This window comes from Petromyzon marinus, chromosome 55 (genome assembly GCF_048934315.1).
Source record: "Petromyzon marinus isolate PM22_M1 ecotype Great Lakes invasive population chromosome 55, UKy_Petmar_22M1.pri1.0, whole genome shotgun sequence".
In the NCBI taxonomy this organism is placed as follows: domain Eukaryota; kingdom Metazoa; phylum Chordata; class Hyperoartia; order Petromyzontiformes; family Petromyzontidae; genus Petromyzon; species Petromyzon marinus.
Genome location: NC_133721.1, coordinates 13,516,275 through 13,540,829, shown reverse-complemented (window position 1 = coordinate 13,540,829; position 24,555 = coordinate 13,516,275). Strand labels below are relative to the sequence as shown.

The 24,555-nt window shown below is 54.0% G+C and overlaps 1 protein-coding gene across 5 annotated transcripts in view; it reads left to right on the top strand.

The window, feature by feature from the left end:
- The first annotated feature begins 1,265 nt into the window (after window positions 1-1,265).
- The window catches only part of GPC5 (glypican 5), an 82,380-nt gene continuing 59,090 nt past the window's right edge, over window positions 1,266-24,555 (top strand). For 4 of the 5 annotated variants that reach the window (XR_012929660.1, XR_012929659.1, XR_012929658.1 and 1 more), the window contains exons 1-2: window positions 1,266-2,352; window positions 21,821-21,982. Coding sequence is in view for 2 of the 5 variants with exons in the window: in XM_032974945.2 (XP_032830836.2) it covers window positions 2,190-2,352; window positions 21,821-21,982 (325 nt within the window). In the remaining 3 variants the exon portion in view is untranslated. The remainder of the gene's footprint in view (window positions 2,353-21,820; window positions 21,983-24,555) is intronic. The other variant, XM_076052387.1, reaches the window with a different exon arrangement.

The window sequence follows — 24,555 nt, the reverse complement described above, 5'->3', positions numbered from 1 at the left end:
GTGTGTGTCTGTGTACACGTGTATGTACTGTGTAGTCGTGTGTCTGTGTACACGTGTATGTACTGTGTAGTCGTGTGTGTGTAGTCGTGTGTGTCTGTGTACACGTGTATGTACTGTGTAGTCGTGTGTGTGTACACGTGTATATACTGTGTAGTCGTGTGTCTGTGTACACGTGTATGTACTGTGTAGTCGTGTGTGTATGTGTATACGTGTATGTACTGTGTAGTCGTGTGTGTATGTGTATACGTGTATGTACTGTGTAGTCGTGTGTGTGTGTAGTCGTGTGTGTCTGTGTACCCGTGTATATACTGTGTAGTCATGTGTGTCTGTGTACCCGTGTATATACTGTGTAGTCGTGTGTGTCTGTGTACACGTGTATGTACTGTGTAGTCGTGTGTGTCTGTGTACACGTGTATGTACTGTGTAGTCGTGTGTGTCTGTGTAAACGTGTATGTACTGTGTAGTCGTGTGTCTGTGTACCAGTGTATGTACTGTGTAGTCGTGTGTGTCTGTGTACCAGTGTATGTACTGTGTAGTCGTGTGTGTCTGTGTACACGTGTATGTACTGTGTAGTCGTGTGTCTGTGTACCCGTGTATATACTGTGTAGTCGTGTGTGTGTGGAGTCATACTCAAATGAGTACAGTACCTGGTGAGTCGCGTAAAACATCGCCCCTGGGGAAACAAAGGCGGCCGGGCGTGGTGCTGGCCACCCACCCCCTCGTGTGCCGTGCCGGCCTTCATAGGTGCTACTCGCAAACAGCACTTGCCCCAACAGTCTGTTCAGGCTACACGGGGCTTCTTTGTCTTTGCAGTCACGCGTGGGGAGCGGTGGTGTAGCGGTTAGCGCGATGCGCTACAAACCCGGTGACGGATTTTTCTGAACTTGCCCCGGGCCTCCCCTAGGTCGACTCAGCCTCAAATGAGTACTTTATGCGGTGTGTAAATATCGCCTATGAGGAGACAAAGGCGGCCGGGCGTGGTGCTGGCCACCCAACCCCTCGTGTGCCTTTAGCCGGCCTTCATGCTCGGTATTCGCTAGCAGCACTTGCCCCCAGCAGTCGGTGAAGGCTACACGGGGGATCTTTGCATAATGAGGGAACTCCACTGGCATAGACGCGGGGGGAGGCAGTGAGGGTTGGCTCCTGACGTCCCACGCACTCGAGAGGCGCTCACCCCCCTGCTCCTCCTGCCCACACTGCACCGTGAGACTCCACCTCACCCCCTGCTCCTTCTGCCCACACTGCACCGTGAGACTCCACCTCACCCCCTGCTCCTCCTGCTCCTCCTGCCCACACTGCGCTGAGACTTCACCTCACCCCCCTGCCCCTCCTGCCCACACTGCACCGTGAGACTCCACCTCACCCCCTGCTCCTTCTGCCCACACTGCACCGTGAGACTCCACCTCACCCCCTGCTCCTCCTGCTCCTCCTGCCCACACTGCGCTGAGACTTCACCTCACCCCCCTGCCCCTCCTGCCCACACTGCGCCGTGAGACTCCACCTCACCCCACCCTCCTCCTGCTCCACGTCACAGTGGCGGCGGGGAGACTTCGCGTGCAGCAGCAGCAGCGGCAGGAGGAGCGGCAGGAGGAGGGTCCCTGACGCCGCCAGCCATGGGCTGTCCACACGTGGCGGGGGACAGGGCGAGAATCTCAGCGCCCCGCTCAGCACGTGCAGGCGTTCACCTGGGGCCGGCGAGGCCAGTGAGTGTCCACCACAGTGAGTGTCCACCACAGTGAGTGTCCACCACCACAGTGAGTGTCCACCACAGTGAGTGTCCACCACAGCAGTGAGTGTCCACCACAGCAGTGAGTGTCCACCACAGCAGTGAGTGTTAACCACAGCAGTGAGTGTTAACCACAGCAGTGAGTGTCCACCACAGTGAGTGTCCACCACAGTGAGTGTCCACCACCACCACAGTGAGTGTTCACCACAGCAGTGAGTGTCCACCACCACAGTGAGTGTCCACCACAGCAGTAAGAGTCCAGCGCAGTTGGAGTGACGTGAAACGTTCTGACCCGCCTCTACTGGACATCTGTGAAAAAAAGAGCTTTACAGCTCATCGGATTCCTCCGAAGAGGCGCCACCACCACCAGCAGCAGCAGCAGCAGCACAGTCGTTGGCCCTCTGCTCTTCACACCGGGAGGAAGATCGTGACACGGGGATCTCTCTGTGAACCTCGGGCGCCGATGGAGCTCCGCGCCCTGCTGCCCTTGCTGCTGCTGCTGCTGCCGGGGACCCCCACGGCGGCCAGGGGCCCCCAGGCCCCCCCCGACTGCAGATCGGTGCGGCGAGAGTTCTCCCTGCGGGAGGTGGGGCCCGAGAAGTGGGTCCCCGAGAGGGCGCGCGCAGGTGAGGAACGCGCGGGTGCCAGCCTCGTGCAGTAGTGCGAGCTTAGTGTAGAAGTACCAGCCTAGTGTAGAAGTACCAGCCTAGTGTAGAAGTACCAGCCTAGTGTAGTAGTGCCAGCCTCGTGTAGTAGTACCAGCCTAGTGTAGAAGTACCAGCCTAGTGTAGAAGTACCAGCCTAGTGTAGTAGTGCCAGCCTAGTGTAGAAGTACCAGCCTCGTGTAGAAGTACCAGCCTCGTGTAGTAGTACCAGCCTCGTGCAGTAGTGCCAGCCTAGTGTAGTAGTGCCAGCCTAGTGTAGAAGTACCAGCCTCGTGCAGTAGTGCGAGTTTAGTTTAGAAGTACCAGCCTAGTGTAGAAGTGCCAGCTTAGTGTAGAAGTACCAGCCTAGTGTAGAAGTACCAGCCTCGTGTAGAAGTACCAGCTTAGTGTAGAAGTGCCAGCCTAGTGTAGTAGTACCAGCCTAGTGTAGAAGTGCCAGCCTCGTGTAGAAGTACCAGCCTAGTGTAGTAGTGTCAGCCTCGTGTAGAAGTACCAGCCTAGTGTAGAAGTACCAGCTTAGTGTAGAAGTACCAGCCTAGTGTAGTAGTACCAGCTTAGTGTAGAAGTGCCAGCTTAGTGTAGAAGTACCAGCTTAGTGTAGAAGTACCAGCCTAGTGTAGAAGTACCAGCTTAGTGTAGAAGTGCCAGCCTAGTGTAGTAGTACCAGCTTAGTGTAGAAGTACCAGCCTCGTGTAGTAGTACCAGCCTCGTGTAAAAGTGCCAGCCTAGTGTAGAAGTACCAGCTTAGTGTAGAAGTACCAGCCTAGTGTAGAAGTACCAGCTTAGTGTAGAAGTGCCAGCCTCGTGTAGAAGTACCAGCTTAGTGTAGAAGTACCAGCCTAGTGTAGAAGTACCAGCTTAGTGTAGAAGTGCCAGCCTAGTGTAGTAGTACCAGCTTAGTGTAGAAGTACCAGCTTAGTGTAGAAGTGCCAGCTTAGTGTAGTAGTGCCAGCTTAGTGTAGAAGTACCAGCCTAGTGTAGAAGTACCAGCTTAGTGTAGAAGTGCCAGCCTAGTGTAGTAGTACCAGCTTAGTGTAGAAGTACCAGCCTAGTGTAGAAGTACCAGCTTAGTGTAGAAGTGCCAGCCTGGTGTAGAAGTACCAGCTTAGTGTAAAAGTACCAGCTTAGTGTAGAAGTGCCAGCCTCGTGTAGAAGTACCAGCGTAGTGTAGTAGTGCGAGCCTAGTGTAGAAGTGCCAGCCTAGTGTAAAAGTGCCAGCCTAGTGTAGAAGTACCAGCTTAGTGTAGAAGTACCAGCCTAGTGTAGAAGTGCCAGCTTAGTGTAGAAGTGCCAGCCTCGTGTAGAAGTACCAGCCTAGTGTAGAAGTACCAGCCTAGTGTAGAAGTACCAGCCTAGTGTAGAAGTACCAGCGTAGTGTAGTAGTGCGAGCTTAGTGTAGAAGTACCAGCCTAGTGTAGAAGTACCAGCCTAGTGTAGTAGTGCCAGCCTCGTGTAGAAGTACCAGCCTCGTGTAGTAGTACCAGCCTCGTGCAGTAGTGCCAGCCTAGTGTAGTAGTGCCAGCCTAGTGTAGAAGTACCAGCCTCGTGCAGTAGTGCGAGTTTAGTTTAGAAGTACCAGCCTAGTGTAGAAGTGCCAGCTTAGTGTAGAAGTACCAGCCTAGTGTAGAAGTACCAGCCTCGTGTAGAAGTACCAGCTTAGTGTAGAAGTGCCAGCCTAGTGTAGTAGTACCAGCCTAGTGTAGAAGTACCAGCTTAGTGTAGAAGTACCAGCCTAGTGTAGTAGTACCAGCTTAGTGTAGAAGTGCCAGCCTCGTGTAGAAGTACCAGCCTAGTGTAGTAGTGTCAGCCTCGTGTAGAAGTACCAGCCTAGTGTAGAAGTACCAGCTTAGTGTAGAAGTACCAGCTTAGTGTAGAAGTACCAGCTTAGTGTAGAAGTACCAGCCTAGTGTAGAAGTACCAGCTTAGTGTAGAAGTGCCAGCCTCGTGTAGAAGTACCAGCTTAGTGTAGAAGTACCAGCCTAGTGTAGAAGTACCAGCTTAGTGTAGAAGTGCCAGCCTAGTGTAGTAGTACCAGCTTAGTGTAGAAGTACCAGCTTAGTGTAGTAGTGTCAGCCTCGTGTAGAAGTACCAGCCTAGTGTAGAAGTACCAGCTTAGTGTAGAAGTACCAGCCTAGTGTAGTAGTACCAGCTTAGTGTAGAAGTACCAGCTTAGTGTAGAAGTACCAGCCTAGTGTAGAAGTACCAGCTTAGTGTAGAAGTACCAGCCTAGTGTAGTAGTACCAGCTTAGTGTAGAAGTGCCAGCTTAGTGTAGAAGTACCAGCTTAGTGTAGAAGTACCAGCCTAGTGTAGAAGTACCAGCTTAGTGTAGAAGTACCAGCCTAGTGTAGAAGTGCCAGCTTAGTGTAGAAGTGCCAGCCTCGTGTAGAAGTACCAGCCTAGTGTAGAAGTACCAGCCTAGTGTAGAAGTACCAGCCTAGTGTAGAAGTACCAGCCTAGTGTAGAAGTACCAGCCTAGTGTAGAAGTACCAGCGTAGTGTAGTAGTGCGAGCTTAGTGTAGAAGTACCAGCTTAGTGTAGAAGTGCCAGCCTAGTGTAGAAGTGCCAGCTTAGTGTAGAAGTGCCAGCCTAGTGTAGAAGTGCCAGCCTCGTGCAGTTGTGCGGGCTTAGTGTAGAAGTGTCAGCTTAGTGTAGAAGTGCCAGCCTAGTGTAGAAGTGCCAGCCTAGTGTAGAAGTGCCAGCCTAGTGTAGAAGTGCCAGCCTAGTGTAGAAGTGTCAGCCTAGTGTAGAAGTGCCAGCCTAGTGTAGAAGTGCCAGCTTAGTGTAGAAGTGCCAGCCTAGTGTAAAAGTGCCAGCCTAGTGTAGAAGTGCCAGCCTAGTGTAGAAGTGCCAGCCTAGTGTAGAAGTGCCAGCCTAGTGTAGAAGTGCCAGCTTAGTGTAGAAGTGCCAGCCTAGTGTAAAAGTGCCAGCCTAGTGTAGAAGTGCCAGCCTCGTGCAGTTGTGCGGGCTTAGTGTAGAAGTGCCAGCTTCCTGCAGTAGTGCCAGTCAAGTGCAGTAGTGCGAGCCTAGTGCGGTGTAGTTCCAAGTGAGTGTGGTGGGACAGTGCCCGCCTCGTCTGGTCGTACCAGCTTAGTGTAGCAGTGCAGCGCCAGCCTCGTGTGCTGTGGTGCTGTGGTGCTGCACTACCGCAGGATTAGAAACGTGCACTACCAGCTGTGCGGTGCGCTACATCAGTCGTGGAGTTGTCGATGCTGCGTCCCGGCATTATGACGCTGACTTTCCCCCCAGTGGGAACGGCGTTGATGATGTTGTGGCACTCGATTTGCGGGTTGTGCAGTTCACGTTTTATTGTGTGTGACACCTCGACCCTCGGCCGGTCAGAGGGGTGACACCGTCGGGGTGATACCGTGGGGGTGACACCGTTGGGGTGACACAGTGGGGGTGACACTGTGGGGGTGACACTGTGGGGTGACACCGTTGGGGTGACACCGAGGGATGACACCGTGGGAGTGACACTGTGGGGTGACACTGTGGGGTGACACCGTGGGGTGACACCGTGGGGTGACACCGTTGGGGTGACACCGTGGGGGTGACACCGTGGGGGTGACACTGTGGGGTGACACCGTGGGGGTGACACTGTGGGGTGACACCGTGGGGTGACACCGTGGGGTGACACCAAGGGGTGACACTGTGGGGTGACACCGTGGGGGTGACACCGTGGGGGTGACACTGTGGGGTGACACAGAGCTATAACAACACGGAGGAGGAGTGACACTGGGTATACGCATCTTGTAGGCAGTATTCGACCGAGCCCTGCACTGCCACTGTGCTGTGTTTTTGTAAACACACAACACACTACACACACACCATCACACAATACACACACTACACACATACACTACACACACTACACATACAAACTACACATACACACTACACACACACACTACACACACACACACCATCACACACTACACACACACGCACTACACACACACACTACACACACCATCACACACACACTACACACATACACTACACACACTACACACACACCATCACACACTACACACACACACACCATCACACACTACACACACACTACACACACACCATCACACACTACACACACGCACTACACACACACCATCACACTACACACACACACTACACACACACCATCACACACTACACACACACTACACACACACCATCACACACCATCACACACACACTACACACACACACCATCACACATACACACTACACACACACCATCAAACACTACACACACTACACACACACCATCACACACAATACACACACACACTACACACACACACCATCACACACTACACACACACACTACACACACACACCATCACACACTACACACACTACACACACTACACACACACCATCACACACTACACACACACACTACACACAGCAACTGTGTATTTGTCAATACAGTTGCTGACTTTCTGAGCACCGCTCCAAAGGCCCACGCGGCTTTGCGGCTCGCAGCAGCACTCTCAAAGTTGCGATGCGTAAGTGTGAACACCTTTGAATGTGATTATCGTAAGGATTTGAGAGGGAAAGAGGCGATTGGGAATTGCAAAGTGTGCAGCAGCGCGGAGGTGAGAAGCGGAGTGCGAGAGAAGTGTCCGTGACCCGCAGTGAGGTGAGTGGGCGAGGTGGGTGAGGTGAGTGGGATGGGTGAGGTGGGTGAGGTGAGTGGGATGGGTGAGGTGGGTGAGGTGAGTGAGGTGAGTGGGATGGGTGAGGTGAGTGAGGTGAGTGGGGTGGGTGAGGTGAGAGAGGTGGGATGGGCGAGGTGGGTGAGGTGAGAGAGGTGGGTGAAGTGAGAGGGGTGGGTGGGGTGAGAGGGGTGAGTGAGGTGAGAGAGGTGAGTGGGGTGGGGAGTGAGGTGAGTGAGGTGGGTGAGGTGAGGTGAGTGGGATGGGTGAGGTGAGAGGGATGAGTGAGGTGAGAAAGGTGAGTGGGGTGAGGTGAGAGAGGTGAGTGGGGTGGGGAGTGAGGTGAGAGGGGTGGGTGAGGTGAGTGAGGTGGGTGAGGTGAGGAAAGAGGTGGGTGAGGTGAGGAATGAGGGTAAGGAGTGAGGTGGGTGAGTGTGGACCAGTTCCCACGTGTGGTGGAGGAATCGGTGAGCGACGCTCACGGCAACGGTAGCCATGGCAGCAGCGCCGGTGGGCGAGCGAACCGCAGTGAATCGGCCGAGTGTTGGATCATCATACGGGGACTCCTCTACTTATGGACGAGATACGTTATGTCCGTAAGTCGATGTGTTCGTATGTCCAACTTTTACTCCTGTCGATTCCAAACACGTTGTACGGCATCCACACTAAACACGGGGAGTGGATTTACAAGTTGTATAATCCCCTGTATATGTAGATGCCACTGGTTATTCACGTTCTGTAGATGTAGATGCCACTGGTTCTTCACGTTCTGTAGATGTAGATGCCACTGGTTCTTCACGTTCTGTAGATGTAGATGCCACTGGTTCTTCACGTTCTGGAGATGTAGATGCCACTGGTTCTTCACATTCTGTAGATGTAGATGCCATTGGTTCTTCACATTCTGTAGATGTAGATGCCACTGGTTCTTCACGTTTCGTAGATGTCGATGCCACTGGTTCTTCACGTTCCGTAGATGTCGATGCCACTGGTTCTTCACGTTCTGTAGATGTAGATGGCACTGGTTCTTCACGTTCTGTATATGCAGATGCCACTGGTTCTTCACGTTCTGTAGATGTAGATGGCACTGGTTCTTCATGTTCTGTAGATGTAGATGCCACTGGTTATTCACGTTCTATAGATGTAGATGCCACTGGTTCTTCACGTTGTGTAGATGTAGATGCCACTGGTTCTTCCCGTTCTGTATATGTAGATGCCACTGGTTCTTCACGTTCTGTAGATGTAGATGCCACTGGTTTTTCACGTTCTGTAGATGTAGTTGCCACTGGTTCTTCACGTTCTGTAGATGTAGATGGCACTGGTTCTTCACGTTCTGTAGATGTAGATGGCACTGGTTATTCACGTTCTATAGATGTAGATGCCACTGGTTCTTCACGTTCTGTAGATGTAGATGCCACTGGTACTTCACGTTCTGTATATGTAGATGCCACTGGTTCTTCGCGTTCTGTAGATGTCGATGCCACTGGTTCTTCACATTCTGTAGATGTCGATGCCACTGGTTCTTCATGTTCTACAGATGTAGATGCCACTAGTTCTTCATATTCTGTAGATGTAGATGCCACTGGTTCTTCACGTTCTGTAGATGTAGATGCCACTGGTTCTTCACGTTCTGTAGATGTCGATGCCACTGGTCCATCACGTTCTGTAGATGTAGATGCCACTGGTCCATCACGTTCTGTAGATGTAGATGCCACTGGTTCTTCACGTTCTACAGATGTAGATGCCACTGGTTCTTCACGTTCTGTAGATGTAGATGGCACTGGTTATTCACGTTCTATAGATGTAGATGCCACTGGTTCTTCACGTTCTGTAGATGTAGATGCCACTGGTTCTTCACGTTCTGTATATGTAGATGCCACTGGTTCTTCGCGTTCTGTAGATGTAGATGCCACTGGTTCTTCACGTTCTGTAGATGTCGATGCCACTGGTTCTTCACATTCTGTAGATGTCGATGCCACTGGTTCTTCATGTTGTACAGATGTAGATGCCACTAGTTCTTCATATTCTGTAGATGTAGATGCCACTGGTTCTTCCCGTTCTGTAGATGTAGATGCCACTGGTTCTTCACGTTCTGTAGATGTAGATGCCACTGGTTCTTCACGTTCTATAGATGTAGATGCCACTGGTTATTCACTTTCTGTATATGTAGATGCCACTGGTTCTTCATGTTCTGAAGATGTAGATGCCACTGGTTCTTCACTTTCTGTAGATGTAGATGGCACTGGTTCTTCACGTTCTGTAGATGTAGATGCCACTGGTTCTTCACGTTCTATAGATGTAGATGCCACTGGTTCTTCACGTTCTGTAGATGTAGATGCCACTGGTTCTACACGTTCTGTAGATGTAGTTGCCACTGGTTCTTCACGTTCTGTAGATGTAGATGCCACTGGTTATTCACGTTCTGTAGATATAGATGCCACTGGTTCTTCACGTTCCATAGATGTAGATGCTACTGGTTCTTCATGTTATGTAGATGTAGATGCTACTAGTTCTTCATGTTGTGTAGATGTAGATGCCACTGGTTTTTCGCGTTCCATAGATGTAGATGCCACTGGTTCTTCACATTCTGTAGATGTAGATGCCACTGGTTCTTCACATTCTGTAGATGTAGATGCCACTGGTTCTTCACCTTCCATAGATGTAGATGCCACTGGTTCTTCACGTTCTGTAGATGGAGATGCCACCACCGCTATCTATTGAGCGGAGGTTGAACTTACGACTCTCGGTCCGAACAGGCAACTGGATATAGGGACAGGTTTGTGCGTACCTCTGAAAGTTCGTAAGTCGAAATTTCGTAAGTCGATGAGTCCCTGTAACGATCTGGTGATCACAGTTACAGTCATACCTCGATGTGTTTATTCGATAAACGAAGTCTCGGCATAACGAACTTTGGATTTCTTTAACCATTTTTTTTTATAGAAAGCTATATTAAAGCAATATAATAAATATATACACTAAATAAAATAATTCATCGATCTATAGTACTATTATAAATTATAATAAATTAGGTTTCTTTTCTGTTTATTTTTACATGTCATTTTTTTATTGAACACTGAACAGCATAAATATATTCGTTTAAATGTAAATTGTCGTTGTTTGCAATATGAATGTATAAGTTATTGTGTTTACAGTATGACATGGTAAGTTACGAAGGCTGGGAAGGCATCCTTATGGTGCTAATGTGTATACGTTATTCAATATACGAAGTTTCAAAGTGCGAATGAAGCTCCAGGAACGTGGACTGTGGTGTTGACGGATGGGCAGAGTTTGTTCCGAGCGCTTTAGGTTGGAGTGAATTTGCGTAGCAGCTGGGCGCTGTGGTGGCCAGGAGATGTTGACTACCTCGCCTGGTGTACAGGAGGTCGTGGGTTCGATCCCGACCCTGACGATGCCTGCTGCTGCTGTAGATTTGGAGTTTGCATGTCTCTCTCTCTTTCTCGTCATCATCACGGTGGCTGGGAGATGTTAACTACCTCGCCTGGTGTACAGGAGGTCGTGGGTTCGATCCCGACCCTGACGATGCCTGCTGCTGTAGATTTGGAGTTTGCGGTGTCTCTCTCTCTCTCGTCATCATCACGGTGGCTGGGAGATGTTAACTACCTCGCCTGGTGTACAGGAGGTCGTGGGTTCGATCCCGACCCTGACGATGCCTGCTGCTGTAGATTTGGAGTTTGCGGTGTCTCTCTCTCTCTCGTCATCATCACGGTGGCTGGGAGATGTTAACTACCTCGCCTGGTGTACAGGAGGTCGTGGGTTCGATCCCGACCCTGACGATGCCGGCTGCTGTAGATTTGGAGTTTGCGGTGTCTCTCTCTCTCTCGTCATCATCACGGTGGCTGGGAGATGTTAACTACCTCGCCTGGTGTACAGGAGGTCGTGGGTTCGATCCCGACCCTGACAATGCCTGCTGCTGCTGTAGATTTGGAGTTTGCGGTGTCTCTCTCTCTCTCGTCATCATCACGGTGGCTGGGAGATGTTTACTACCTCGCCTGGTGTACAGGAGGTCGTGGGTTCAATCCCGACCCTGACGATGCCTGCTGCTGCTGTAGATTTGGAGTTTGCGTGTCTCTCTCTCTCCCCGTGTTTGCGTGGATCTTTTTCTCCGGGTCCTCCGGTTCCCCCCCCCCCCCCCACATTTAGAATCGACGTCACGCGCGAATCGACGTCACGCGCTGCTGCTCGACATTTCCATGTGGTGGTGGTGATGATGATGAGCCACTTCGTTCAGATGTTATTGTCATGGCCAGGTCACTTCTGAAAAAGGACTAATAGCTCAGTGGGGCTTACCTGGTAAAATAAAATTTTTAAAAGTGCAGTGCGTTAGTTAGTTCCTCCCAGATGTGTAGTTCAAGTTGATTGAGTTTTAACCGGAGTGAGAAGTCAAGAAGAGACCAGGACAGAGAAAGAGAGAGCGTGGCATTGGCACGAGCAGGGAACAAAACACAAAGGTGACTCAGCGCATCGCCTGCACATAACCATTCGTCTGCCAGTAAGGGGGTTGGTAGGGGAGGGTGTAATGATTTGCTGCGCTTTGTGTATCATCCCAGCCGAGTCGATTGCAGCGTCGTCACTTTTGGCCTTGACTAATTTGGCCTCCCATTGCGACTGACCTCCGAGCGTTTTCTCGCGGTCACCGTGAAGCAGACGACGCGCGTTGCAATGATTAAGACTACGGATGCTACTGCTGCTACGGTGATTACGCACCGCAGTATTAACCAGGGGCGGCCGCTGGAGTCGAAACCGCGAACCTCTTGCAACAGCGTCGCTAGGCCCGTGTTCAAATCCGCGGCACTCTGCGTTTTGTGTGTGATCGCACAAGGCGTACGTGCCGTGCGTGCATTCATTGATCACGCGCGTGTGTGCGGGGAGCGGTGGCGCGGCGGTTAGCGCGCCGCGCTACGAACCCGGCGACCCCGAGTTCGATTCCCGCTCACGGCCAACACCGGTGACGATTATCGGAACCGGTCCTGGGCCTCCCCTAGATGGACTCAGCCTCAAATGAGTACTTGATGCGGTGTGTAAACATCGCCTCTGTGGGGAGACAAAGGCGACCGGGCGTGGTGTTGGCCACCCACACCCTCGTGTTCATAGGTGCTACTTGCTAACAGCACTTGCTGTTAGCAAGTGCTACACCTGGCGAGTGCTACACCTGGTGAGTACTACACCTGGTGTGTGTGTAAGCATCACTGGGGGAGACAAAAGCGGCCGGCCGTGGTGCTGGTTAAACCAACACCCTCATAGGTGCTTCTCGCTAACAGCACTTTCCCCAACAGCCAAGGGGAATCTTTGTCTCTATTTGGGGAGTGGTAGTATGGTGGGTTTAGCGCACTGCGCCGATGAACCTGGAGACCCGAGTTATATTCCCAATCACGGCGGATATTTAAAACCGGTCCTGGGCCTCCCCAAGGTGGACTCCGCCTTAAATGAGTACTACACCTGGTGAGTACTACCCCTGGTGAGTACTCACCTGGTGGGTGAGTACTACCCCTGGTGTGTACTACACCTGGTGAGTACTACACCTGGTGTGTACTACACCTGGTGAGTACTAGACCTGGTGAGTACTAGTGAGTGCTACACCTGGTGAGTGCTACACCTGGTGAGTGCTACACCTGGTGTGTACTACACCTGGTGAGTACTACACCTGGTGTGTGTGTAAGCATCACTGGGGGAGACAAAAGCGGCCGGCCGTGGTGCTGGTTAAACCAACACCCTCATAGCTGCTTTTCGCTAACAGCACTTTCCCCAACAGCCTGTGTATAGGCTTTGTGTGTGTGTGTATACAGACGCAGTGGGGGGGAGGGGAGCAGGCAAAAGCTCAGAGCTAAAATCAACGTTGGTACTAAAGGGAAACTAGCGGCATATTTCCTTTCACATTTTGCCGCTGCAAATTGAGGGGGGGGGGGGGGCAATGAGAAGGAGAAGCAACGCGCGCATTCCATTATTCAGTACACCGCGTGTTGTAGAGGCAGTGCTGAGCCTGGAGAGTCATACCGTGCGACGGCGAGTTAAATCAACAGAGCTCACGGGGTGGGGAGGCGGTGGAGTGATGGCCGGAGCGATAAAGGCGTTCGCCGTTTGTCGCGGAGGTTAGCGGTGGTAATCATGGCAAGCCGCCCTGGTTATCACTCCGTGTAATCGTCCACCCCAAGTGCTGTGACCCATCTGCTTCAGTCGGTGGACGTCAAAGAGTCAAAGCGAGGAGGCCACTGCGTGGCATGGCCCACAATTGCAAAATCACTCTGCAAGTTACTCGCTTGGACTTACACCGCAGCAACATCGCACTCCCTACTCGCACACTACATCCATCCATGACACACAGCGCCTTTGGTCGTGACAGGCCTGGGAAAAGCGTCTACATTAAGCTGTTTTCGGACGATTAAGTGGGAGGAATGTATCCGGAGTATCGTCAAGATCTAATAAAGCTTTCGTGACTGCAGGAATACATCTTCTATGGGTCTTTCGGTAAAGCCATGGAGATAGAAAAATGATGATAATATCACGACGTTTCGATCGCAACACGAGCAGTCGTCTTCAGGTGAGAGAGGGTTGCTCGTGTTGCGATGGAAACGTCGTGATATATTTTTTTATTGTTTCTATCTCCGTGGCTTCACCGGAAGACCCATAGAATAAGATCTCGATTAAGTCGAGCGGTGTGCGGAACGCCCGGAGAAAACCCCACAGCGCCTCCCATCCCATTCAGACGGAGCAGACAGAGGCGAGTCGGCAGTGTCCACAGGGCCCGTGCCACCACTACATCGCGGCCGGTAGCCGCCGGCGCCAGCCCAGGAGGAGGAGGCACGCGCCCTCGTCGCCGGGGCCGATGAGTTCACAGGCAGCGACCCAAATCATCAGCGGGGCGAGGCTTTGTCACGGCTCGTCTCTGGCGGGTGAACGGGGTCACTGACGGTGACCCTGCCACGGGGGGAGGGCGACGGCGTTGGGGTTCCACGAGGAGGACTGTTCTGGGGACACCGCACGAAGCGACCGCTGGCGTCGCGGCGGAGAAAGTAGGACAGGTCGCGGCACGTCGAGGACGCGGGCTACCAGAAAAGCGACTGTCTCGTCTCAGCCACACTGCGTCAAGCCATCACGCGCAACAACCACACACTCACTCACACTCACTCACTCTCATTCACACACTCACTCACTCACTCTCATTCACACACTCACTCACTCACACACTCTCACACCCATTCACACGCCGATTCACCTATTCACACACGCACTCACTCTCACACCCATTCACACGTCGATTCACCCATTCACACACGCACTCACTCTCACACCCATTCACACGCCGATTCACCCATTCACACACGCACTCACTATCACACCCATTCACACGTCGATTCACCCATTCACTCACTCACCCAATCACTCTCATTCACACACACTCACTCTCACACCCATTCACACGCCGATTCACCCATTCACACGCCGATTCACCCATTCACACATGCACTCACTCTCACACCTATTCACACGTCGATTCACTCATTCACTCACGCTCTCACCCACACATGCACTCACCCACACACGCACTCACCCGCACACTCACTCACCGACACACGCACTCACCCACTCCCCCCACCTATTCACCTATTCATGCACTGGCTTACTCAATTCCCCACTCACTCGCTCACTCAATCACTGACTCACCCATCCACTCACCCATTAAATAACTCACCACACTTGCAGATCGCAACACTTCTCTGTCGCTGCTTATTCTCTCTCAATGTCTCTGTTCCTTAGAGCGCATGAGAGTCACCCCGTGTCTCACCCTCACTCGAGAAGGCGTCTGCTGAACGCAGCACTTGCCCAGCAAGTCCGTCCGGGCCTTTGTCTGTGCAGGTGTGCGTGACCGGGCGTGCGTGTGTGTGTTTAGTGTGTTTGTGTGTTTAATGTGGGGAGCGACAGTGTAGCGGTTAGCGCTACGAACCCGTCGGCAGGCCCGAGTTCGACTCTCGCTCAGGGCCAACACCAAGTGACGATTACCTGGACCGGTCCTGGGCCTCCCTTAGGTCGACTCAGCCTCAAAATACGTTCCTGAAGCAGCGTGTAAACATCGCCACTGGGGAGACAAAGGCGACCGGGCGTGGTGCTGGCCACCCACCCCCTCGTGTGCCATGCCGACCTTCACAGGTGCTACTCGCTAACAGCACTTGCCCCAACACTCTGTCAAGGCTACACGGTGGTAGGGGATGGTGTCTTTGTGTCTAGCGTGGTCTGTGTAAACATCTACAGGCTCGGGTTACCCCCCAGATTCCTGCCTTTCTGACGGACGCCTCAACGCGGCCTCCTCTGCCGCACGCGATGCGAGTTGCGTCGCGGTGAGCGCCGTGTGACGCAGCGCACTCGAACGGCCTGCAGCTGAGAGGGGCCTCCGTCTAGTCCGTGGCACGCGTGGGGCCACGGCCGCCCACGCTTTTGTCTCCGCGCCGACTCATCGGGAAGGGTCACGCGGCCTGGAGGCAACGCGGTCCTCCGCTCGTTGCAGCGGCCCGCGGTTCGAACCCAACGGGCCGCCCTGTTTCATTACCGTAGGGGTGTTTAATCGTAAACAAACAAGAAATACCGCGTGCTGTCTGTCCTCTTGGCGGTGGACGTTAAAGATCGCGTGATGTGATGAAACGAGGGGGCCATCCGCGTGCCAGGGTCACGGTATTCCTGAGGCAATGTTTTGTTTACAAGGCCTTGGGTTCGGCCAATTCCTCTTCATGAGAAACACATAACGAGGGTTATTGATTTAATATCCCTCGACATGAGAGTGGCAACAGGGTAGCAGATTTCAACGTTTTAATGATGCTCGATTACGTCTGCATGTGTAGTGACGCACTCGGAGACCGTAGGAGTAGGAGGCACTCTGTTTGTTAACATCCTTCACAGTCACGATAAGCAACGACAGCTCCCAGGCAGGGCAGCTGGCAGACTGCCTCACTGACGACGCCGAGAAGGTGAAGACGCAGACGAAGACTCCAGCAGCACGTGGGGATCCCACTCCAGGCGACAGCTCCGAGCCTTCGCTCGGACTCCCCTTTTATCCTCCCGGCGTGGCCTCGCTCCGCCCCCAGCCACGCCCCCTTTCTAGAACCTACTCGCGGGTTCCCCAGGGGCTCGCCTCACGTGCCCCCTCTGTCACCTTTGACCTGCATCCCTCTCTCTGCTTATCACGTGACCTGCTGACAGACAGGGCTGCTGCAACTGCAGATCCCCTTCTCTACCAGCAACACCGCGCTATGCTACGGAGTGACCCATTCCATGTCACTACGTATGTATGCATGTCGAACTTCTTTTGCGCCGTACGTAGTCAACCGTGGTAATCGGAGGTGCGGTGGAAGGACAACAAACTCAACACAATGTGCAGTTTTAAAGAAATTAGTTTTCAATCTGGATGATTTAAAATTGCAAAGCTCCAGCGGCGTCCTAATATCGTGAGGAAGAGCGTTCCAGACGGCCGCAGAAGCGCATCTGAAAGTGCCGCGCAATGTGGTGACCACCGTCTTTGTTTCGTGATTATTCAAAAGCCGCTGCTGCGAGAATGGGAAGAGCTATTTAATAGGACTAGTGGTCAATGTTGACTGCACAGATAAGAGTGGAACAACACGTTTATTGTATTGAGCAAGGTAATCAGTGTACGAGCTTCGGGAAAAGATGGAATTCCAAAGTCGACCAGTGCAACGGAAGAAGCAGAAAGAGGAGTGTTGTGGCCTGAAGTGTGGTGAGTGGGTGGGTGAGTGGGTGAGTGTGTTGTTGTGGCCTGCAGTGTGGTGAGTGGGTGGGTGAGTGGGTGAGTGTGGTGTTGTGGCCTGAAGTGTGGTGAGTGGGTGGGTGAGTGGGTGAGTGTGTTGTTGTGGCCTGGAGTGTGATGAGTGGGTGAGTGTGTTGTTGTGACCTGAAGTGTGGTGAGTGGGTGGGTGACTGGGTGAGTGTGTTGTTGTGGCCTGAAGTGTGGTGAGTGGGTGGGTGAGTGGGTGAGTGTGTTGTTGTGACCTGAAGTGTGGTGAGTGGGTGGGTGAGTGGGTGAGTGTGGTGTTGTGGCCTGAAGTGTGGTGAGTGGGTGGGTGAGTGGGTGAGTGTGCTGTTGTGGCCTGAAGTGTGGTGAGTGGGTGGGTGAGTGGGTGAGTGTGTTGTTGTGGCCTGGACTGTGGTGAGTGGGTGGGGGAGTGTGTTGTTGTGAACTGCAATGTGATGAGTGGGTGGGGGAGTGTGTTGTTGTGAACTGCAGTGCGATGAGTGGGTGGGTGGGCGAGTGGGTGGGTGAATAATTGGATGGGTGTTATTGTGATCTGCAGTGTGGTAGTTAAACACAGTCAGTGTCTGCTAGACCGAGTCCTCAACACGAGTGGAGAAATCGATGAGTGAAATTCTCGGCAGCAGTAATCGTGGCAGTCGTAGCGATGGATGAGTGAAACGGAGGCGACTGATCACCGGTGAGCGTGTGAGTTAGTGGAGTGCATCAGTGAGTGCTGGAACATCAATCACCCTGACTCTTGCTATACTCTATTGAGTGCAGTGGGTGTTGCAACTGGCTGCTCCATCACAGATATGACAGCAGAATTCCAACTTTGTTTCAATGCTCCCTTCGCCAGATTAGCAATGTAGCCCTTGCCATGTTGCTCTGCTGGTGGGCTGTGGCCTTGCTGCCCGAGACGATGGCTTGGCATTGAGACTGATTTGAGTGACATCTCCGTCGAGTGTGAGACGGGAAGGGAATGAGTCCCGTTCGTTTGTGGGGTAACATGTAGGTGTGTTCACAGCTCCACTCTGAAAGGGTTTATTTTCTTCATCCTAAAGGGTTTGCATTTGCTCACAGCCAGATAGCAGTGAATGCCTCCAGTCTTGTTGGACCTGAGAAGCTAAGCAGGTATGTGCCTGGTTAGTGCTTGGGTAATGCCCGAAAATGTCCCCAAGCCCATACGCAGCCTCACGGCTATTTGAAAATCAACGAAGGTCTCCGATTGGTAGAAAGAGGCCTCCATGGTGATTGTTTGGGAGACTGACTTTTAAAGGGATTGGAGGAATCAGGTTTGAACGAGATCGATCGGAGAACAGAGAGGATCCGTTGTAGGGGAAGGACTGGGATTGGCTCAGGGAAAACCAAGGACAAGAAGGCTCCAGCAAGGGGCCCGAGGAATATTAAAGCGGAGAGAGAGCACGAGGAGTGGGGACGTTGGGAGGAAGTTACAAGCTGGAGTCGGCACGACGCCTAGGGCCCCGTATCGTGGCTGCGTCCCAATAAAGTGGCTCTCACTACGTCGTCGTCAGTCGCCACACTTGGATGGGTGACCGCCATCCAAGTGAGGGGTTTCCTCCGGTTTCTGCGGCCTCCTCCGACGTGAAGCCAAAGCACTCATTGGTGGTACTGGCCAAACATACCAGAGGATTTTTCGAGACTCGGGCTTTCTTGGATACTCTTAGGTCACTGTGAAATATCCAAAACACGGCAATGGCACGCGTGTTGGCCGGAGGGAGAACACTGACATGTTCAATGTCTAATGTATTCGGCTCGAATGTGCATAGAGAACGCGGTTGAAAATATGTAATGGGTTTACATTTTTTTAATAATGTAATGTTTTATTATATTTTATAATGTAATGGGTTTAAATTTTGTATATAATTTAATGGGTTTTAATTATCTTATTATTTTCTTTCTGGAGGCAAGTTGCGCAAAATCGTGCCCAGCTGTTCGTCCGGCGTAGAAACTGTTGCACGTTCACGCGTTGTTTTATTGACTTGAGGAAACGCAGAGGCATCGTGTGTGTGCATGGGGGGACATGCGGAGGGTGGAGGCAGATGTAGAGTGAACATCCGGGTGTAGTTACCCACGTGGGAGAGTGAACAGCCGGGTGTAGTTACCCACGTGGGAGAGTGAACAGCCGGGTGTAGTTGCCCACGGGGAGAGTGAACAGCCGGGTGTAGTTACCCACGTGGGAGAGTGAACAGCCGGGTGTAGTTACCCACGTGGGAGAGTGAACATGCCGGGTGTAGTTAACCACGTGGGAGAGTGAACAGCCGGGTGTAGTTACCCACGGGGAGAGTGAACATGCCGGGTGTAGTTAACCACGTGGGAGAGTGAACATGCCGAGTGTAGTTACCCACGGGGAGAGTGAACAGCCGGGTGTAGTTAACCACGTGGGAGAGTGAACAGCCGGGTGTAGTTACCCACGGGGAGAGTGAACAGCCGGGTGTAGTTACCCACGGGGAGAGTGAACAGCCGGGTGTAGTTACCCATGGGGAGAGTGAACATGCCGGGTGTAGTTACCCACGTGGGAGAGTGAACAGCCGAGTGTAGTTGCCCACGTTGAGAGTGAACATGCCGGGTGTAGTTGCCCACGTGGGAGAGTGAACATGCCGGGTGTAGTTGCCCACGTGGGAGAGTGAACAGCCGGGTGTAGTTGCCCACGTGGGAGAGTGAACAGCCGAGTGTAGTTACCCACGGGGAGAGTGAACAGCCGGGTGTAGTTGCCCACGTGGGAGAGTGAACATGCCGGGTGTAGTTGCCCACGTGGGAGAGTGAACAGCCGGGTGTAGTTAACCACGTGGGAGAGTGAACAGCCGGGTGTAGTTAACCACGTGGGAGAGTGAACAGCCGGGTGTAGTTGCCCACGTGGGAGAGTGAACAGCCGAGTGTAGTTACCCACGGGGAGAGTGAACAGCCGGGTGTAGTTGCCCACGGGGAGAGTGAACAGCCGGGTGTAGTTAACCACGTGGGAGAGTGAACAGCCGGGTGTAGTTAACCACGTGGGAGAGTGAACAGCCGGGTGTAGTTGCCCACGGGGAGAGTGAACATGCCGGGTGTAGTTACCCACGGGGAGAGAACTACAATTCGGGGACCTTTAATTCCGTCAAAGGCTTCATTCTGCTTCAGCCACTTGTTTGTGTTCCATGATTACGACACCTCACGAGGGGGTCCTCTGCCGACTTTTCGCAATGGGGTGGTGGTGGTGGGGGTTGTAGTGGTGGGGTGGTGGTGGTGGTGGGGGTCAGGATGGGGTGGTGGGGGGTGGTGGTGGGGGGTGGTGGTGGGGGTGTGGGTGGTGGTGGTGGTGGGGGTCAGGATGGGGTGGTGGGGGGTGGTGGTTGGGGGTGGTGGTGGGGGTGTGGGTGGTGGTGACGATCTCTCCACCTGCAATTCCCATCGCGTAATTTTGCTGCGGTGTCGCTTTTCAAAGTTTTGGAAACATTTGGACGCCGACGGCGTGCGCACAATGGGGCACTCATTGACGCGCGACACCACGTGATCTTTCGCAGCCGCTGGAGCAAACAGACGCCCTTCTGTAGGGTGGTGGCCTGGAACGTTTCACACCGCGCACCTTCACAATACGTTTTACCCTTTCTGACAACAAAAGAAAAGGCGTTTGGATGTTCAAACACCAAATAGAGACACTCTTACGAGGAATAGCATACTGCATTAACCACACACATCACTTGTGGTTAACACGCAAACAAACACGTGGCTCTAATAATATCTGGGCATTGTCTTTGAAGCTGCTGGCCTACACCAGAAACACCAGAGGCCTCCCTGATGGCCTCGTCCCACCGCCAACGTCAGCCCAGAGAACGACGCCAAAAGGCGAACGCGCTACCGCTCGGCCACCTCACCGGCCCATCACCGATTCGCAAACCTCGGGCGCTGTGTGAATGAGAAGCTGCGCTTGAAGGTCCCCCCTCCTCCGCCCCCCCACCTCCGCCCCCACCCCGTCCTCCTCCCCTCCCCCACCTCCGCCTCCCACCCCGTGAGCTCATTAATATTCATGAGCACGCACCTGCTCACGCACAAGGGCCAAAGGGCCCCAGTGGTGCCTCATTGACTTTCATATTTGGCCTCTTAAGTTCACGACGCCCATTTGGCCTCGATGACACGTAAACAGGTGTAGCCTATTTAACCTATACATTATTAAAACTATAAACCGTTTATTTATTTGTATTTTACTAGGTAAGGCCCACTGAGCTACGTAGCTCTTTTACAGAAACGACCTGTCCACCAATAATCGCCCAACGCAGTGGCTTATCATCACGTGAACATTCACAGCAGCCAAATACTGGTGACGCGTGTTCCTTGGGGTGCTGCTGCGTCCTGATCCTCGGCACACGTTCTTCTCGCTGTTTTCATCAATCTCCAGATGTCACGCTGGGAAGAGCGAGCCTGTGCCCTTCACAGCAGGCAAGAGAGAGGACAGCTCCTGGGCCAGATACGTCTGTAACGGTGGCTAGGAGATGTTAACTACCTCGCCTGGTATACAGCAGATCGTGGGTTCGAGCCCCGACCCTGGCGACGCCTGTATATTTGGAGTTTGTGTGTCTCTCTCCCCGTGGTCGCGTGGATGTTTCTCCACGTCCTCCCGTTCTTCTCTCCACACTTAGAATCAACTTGCGTTTAGAGTTTTTGCCTGCTACAACTTTCCGCGTGCTAAGCCACTTTGTTCGGCTATCATGTGTGGCCAGGTCGCTTCGGAGAAAGAGCTGTATAGCCCAGCGGTCTGAGGCGCGTGGGTAGCATCTCGTAGCATGCAGCAGCGCGCCAATGCCTTGTGTGATGCTACTCCGAGTCAGCCGTACGACCGCCCGCTCCTACTCGCGCGACGTAGCTCCGTTCGCTCGATGGCGTCGCGGCCAATTCGCACCCGCGTCATTAAAAAAAGAAAGATGCGTTCGGCGAGATACATTGATCGCGCGATATCCAATTCGCGTTACGCAGACCACACCCGGCGCTGTCGGAGCGCTGACTGAACGTGCTGCTCGGCGCGTGCAGGTGCCGAGCTGCAGGTGTGCAGTGCGCGCGGCGCCTCGTGCTGCACACGCCGCATGGAGGACGCCTTCGTGGCGGCCGGCGCCCGCGACGCCCAGCAGCTGCTGCAGACGTCCAGCTCGCCGCTGCGCTTCCTGCTGTCCCGCACCGTCACCTCCGTGCACGGTACGACGCGGCGCGCCAACCGCCGCTGCCACGACGCCGCACCGCACCGTACCGCACCGCACCGCGCCACGGCGCGCTCCGCAGCACCGCGCGACAACCCACAAGCCCCCGCTCGCGCTCCCGGCCCCGTGCCGGGAGCGCGCGCGACGTGACGCCGCGACTCCTGGCGAGGCGCTCGCCGAGATGCTGAGATGGGCCGTGCTCGTCGGCGGCGCTCTCCAATTCGCCGGCGTGTCTCGGAGGGCGCGGGCGCACGTAGGCACGCCGAACCTCGTTCGCACCGTACGCGGCCGTCCGCGCTAATCGGAGGTGCGTACGACGGAGGGGGTCGCGAGCCGGCCGCAGCGCCCGATGCCGCGGTCGTGAGCGCTGGAAGAGAGAAGGAGGCGATTGCGCTCACGCTAGCGAGCCGGACTTTTGCGTGTGCGTGTGCGTTTCCGGCGCAGGCACGCACGCGCACACGCGCGCGCGTGCGTGCAGGGACACGTAGAATCCAGCCCAGTTTCAGCTGGCGAAGCCTTGGGACGTGGCGAGGCTTCCGCGTAGGGGAAACGTTGCGTGGAGTATCATAGACTTCTCTTCCAACTCCTGGTTGTGGTTAGTTTGGCGAATGACACTCATCAGCCTCGTTGACACGAAGCTCAAGACCCACTACACAAGGGGCAGTCACGTGGCCCAGCGGTAGCGCCGCGTTCGCCGCTCGTTGCAGATTTTCACGGTTCGAATTCCAACGGCTGCCCTGGTTATCACTGCGGTTTGTTATTAACCACAATAATAATACTACTGCTGCTACTACTGCGTGCCGTCTGCTCGCAGTGGACGTGAAGGATCCCCTGACGTCGTTTGGAGCATTTTGCCGGGCGGCGCCGGGAGTCTCCGGCCCGAAGCCGTGGAAGCAGTTGACGGGCAGATGATCGTGATCCATCATCTGAGCGCGAGCCGGTTTTGCGGCAGACCCAAAACGGCGTCGTTATTCAGCTCGGGCCGTGTCGCGTGATCAGCGCGGCGCCTTCGTGACGGACTGGACGTCAAAAACAAACGTTCAGACGTCGCCCCCAAAACGTTCCTTTCCCTCGGCATTCCTCGCGAAGTCACGGAATGTGGATCTTCAGGTGCGCGAGAGCGCGCGGTTTGCTCCAGCGCAACAATTTGTTTCTCGAGCGTTCTCCGTGAGGTTCCTATTTATATATTTATTGCCGAACTTCAAACGCGTGCATCGCAGAGCTCTCCTCAAATCGCATCCCTCCTCCGCTGCCAAACACCGCCCGTGCAATCAGCGGACCATCAGAGCACAGATGTTCCCGAGAAAGTTACTCAAAAGAGGGGTTGGACGAGTTCCAGCGGCACTCCGGGCTCAAGATGTGCGCGTCGCTGCGACCGCTCGCTCCGCATGCCGTGCCCGTGCCATTGGTTTGGTGGCGTGCCGGTTGGCAAGGTGATGGCAGTGCAATTGGTGGCACGAGAGCCTCGCAGCAAGAAGGGCCTGAGTTCGATTCCCAACTCCGGCGCCAGAGGGTCATCCTTGTGCGGGCAGGGTCACGATGCTTATGCGGGCAAGGTCACAATGCTCATGCGGGCAGGGTCACGATTGCGCAGGCAGGGTGAAGCTCCAGTGACCCCTGAAACAATGTTGTTGAGTGGTTCTGAGTAACGTGGTTGTGAGTAACGTGGTTCTGAATAACGTAGTTCTGATAAACGTGATTCTGAGTAACGTCCTCCGCCGACGTACGTGAAATGCTGCTTCTCCCTCGCGTCTGGCAGCTCTCGGTGTGGCCACGTGTTCTGCGTCCGCGCTGAACGCGAAGTGAGCGACACTTTCTAACGTAATTTTCCAAAGAACAATAACTCCTCCTGGGTGTTCTGCAACTCTCTGGCTCTCTCAGATTCGTTGTTTCAAATGGATAGGATTAACGCTGTCCTTTACGTACCACGTGTGAGCGCAGCTAGCATGTGGAATCAATAATTAATTGCAATCTGACTGCGCTATTGCAAAGGCCTCTCTCCCAGGTGGTCTTTGGCAAAGAGACTGCACTTTGCAAGGCCTGCACTAGCCAGGGCCTGCACTAGCCAGGGCCTGCTTCACCCAGGGCCTGCACTAGCCAGGGTCTGCACCACCCAGGGTCTGCACCAGCCAGGGCCTGCACTAGCCAGGGTCTGCACTTGCCAGGTCCTGCTCTAGCCAGGGCCTGCACCACCCAGGGTCTGCACCAGCCAGGGTCTGCTTCACCCAGGGCCTGCGCTAGCCAGGGTCTGCACTAGCCAGGGCCTGCGCTAGCCAGGGCCTGCGCTAGCCAGGGCCTGCACTAGCCAGGGCCTGCGCTAGCCAGGGCCTGCACCACCCAGGGCCTGCTCCTGCCAGGGCCTGCACCACCCAGGGTCTGCACTAGCCAGGGCCTGCACCACCCAGGGCCTGCGCCACCCAGGGCCTGCACCAGCCAGGGCCTGCACTAGCCAGGGCCTGCACTAGCCAGGGCCTGCACTAGCCAGGGCCTGCACCAGCCAGGGTCTGCACCAGCCAGGGTCTGCACCACCCAGGGTCTGCACTAGCCAGGGTCTGCACTAGCCAGGGTCTG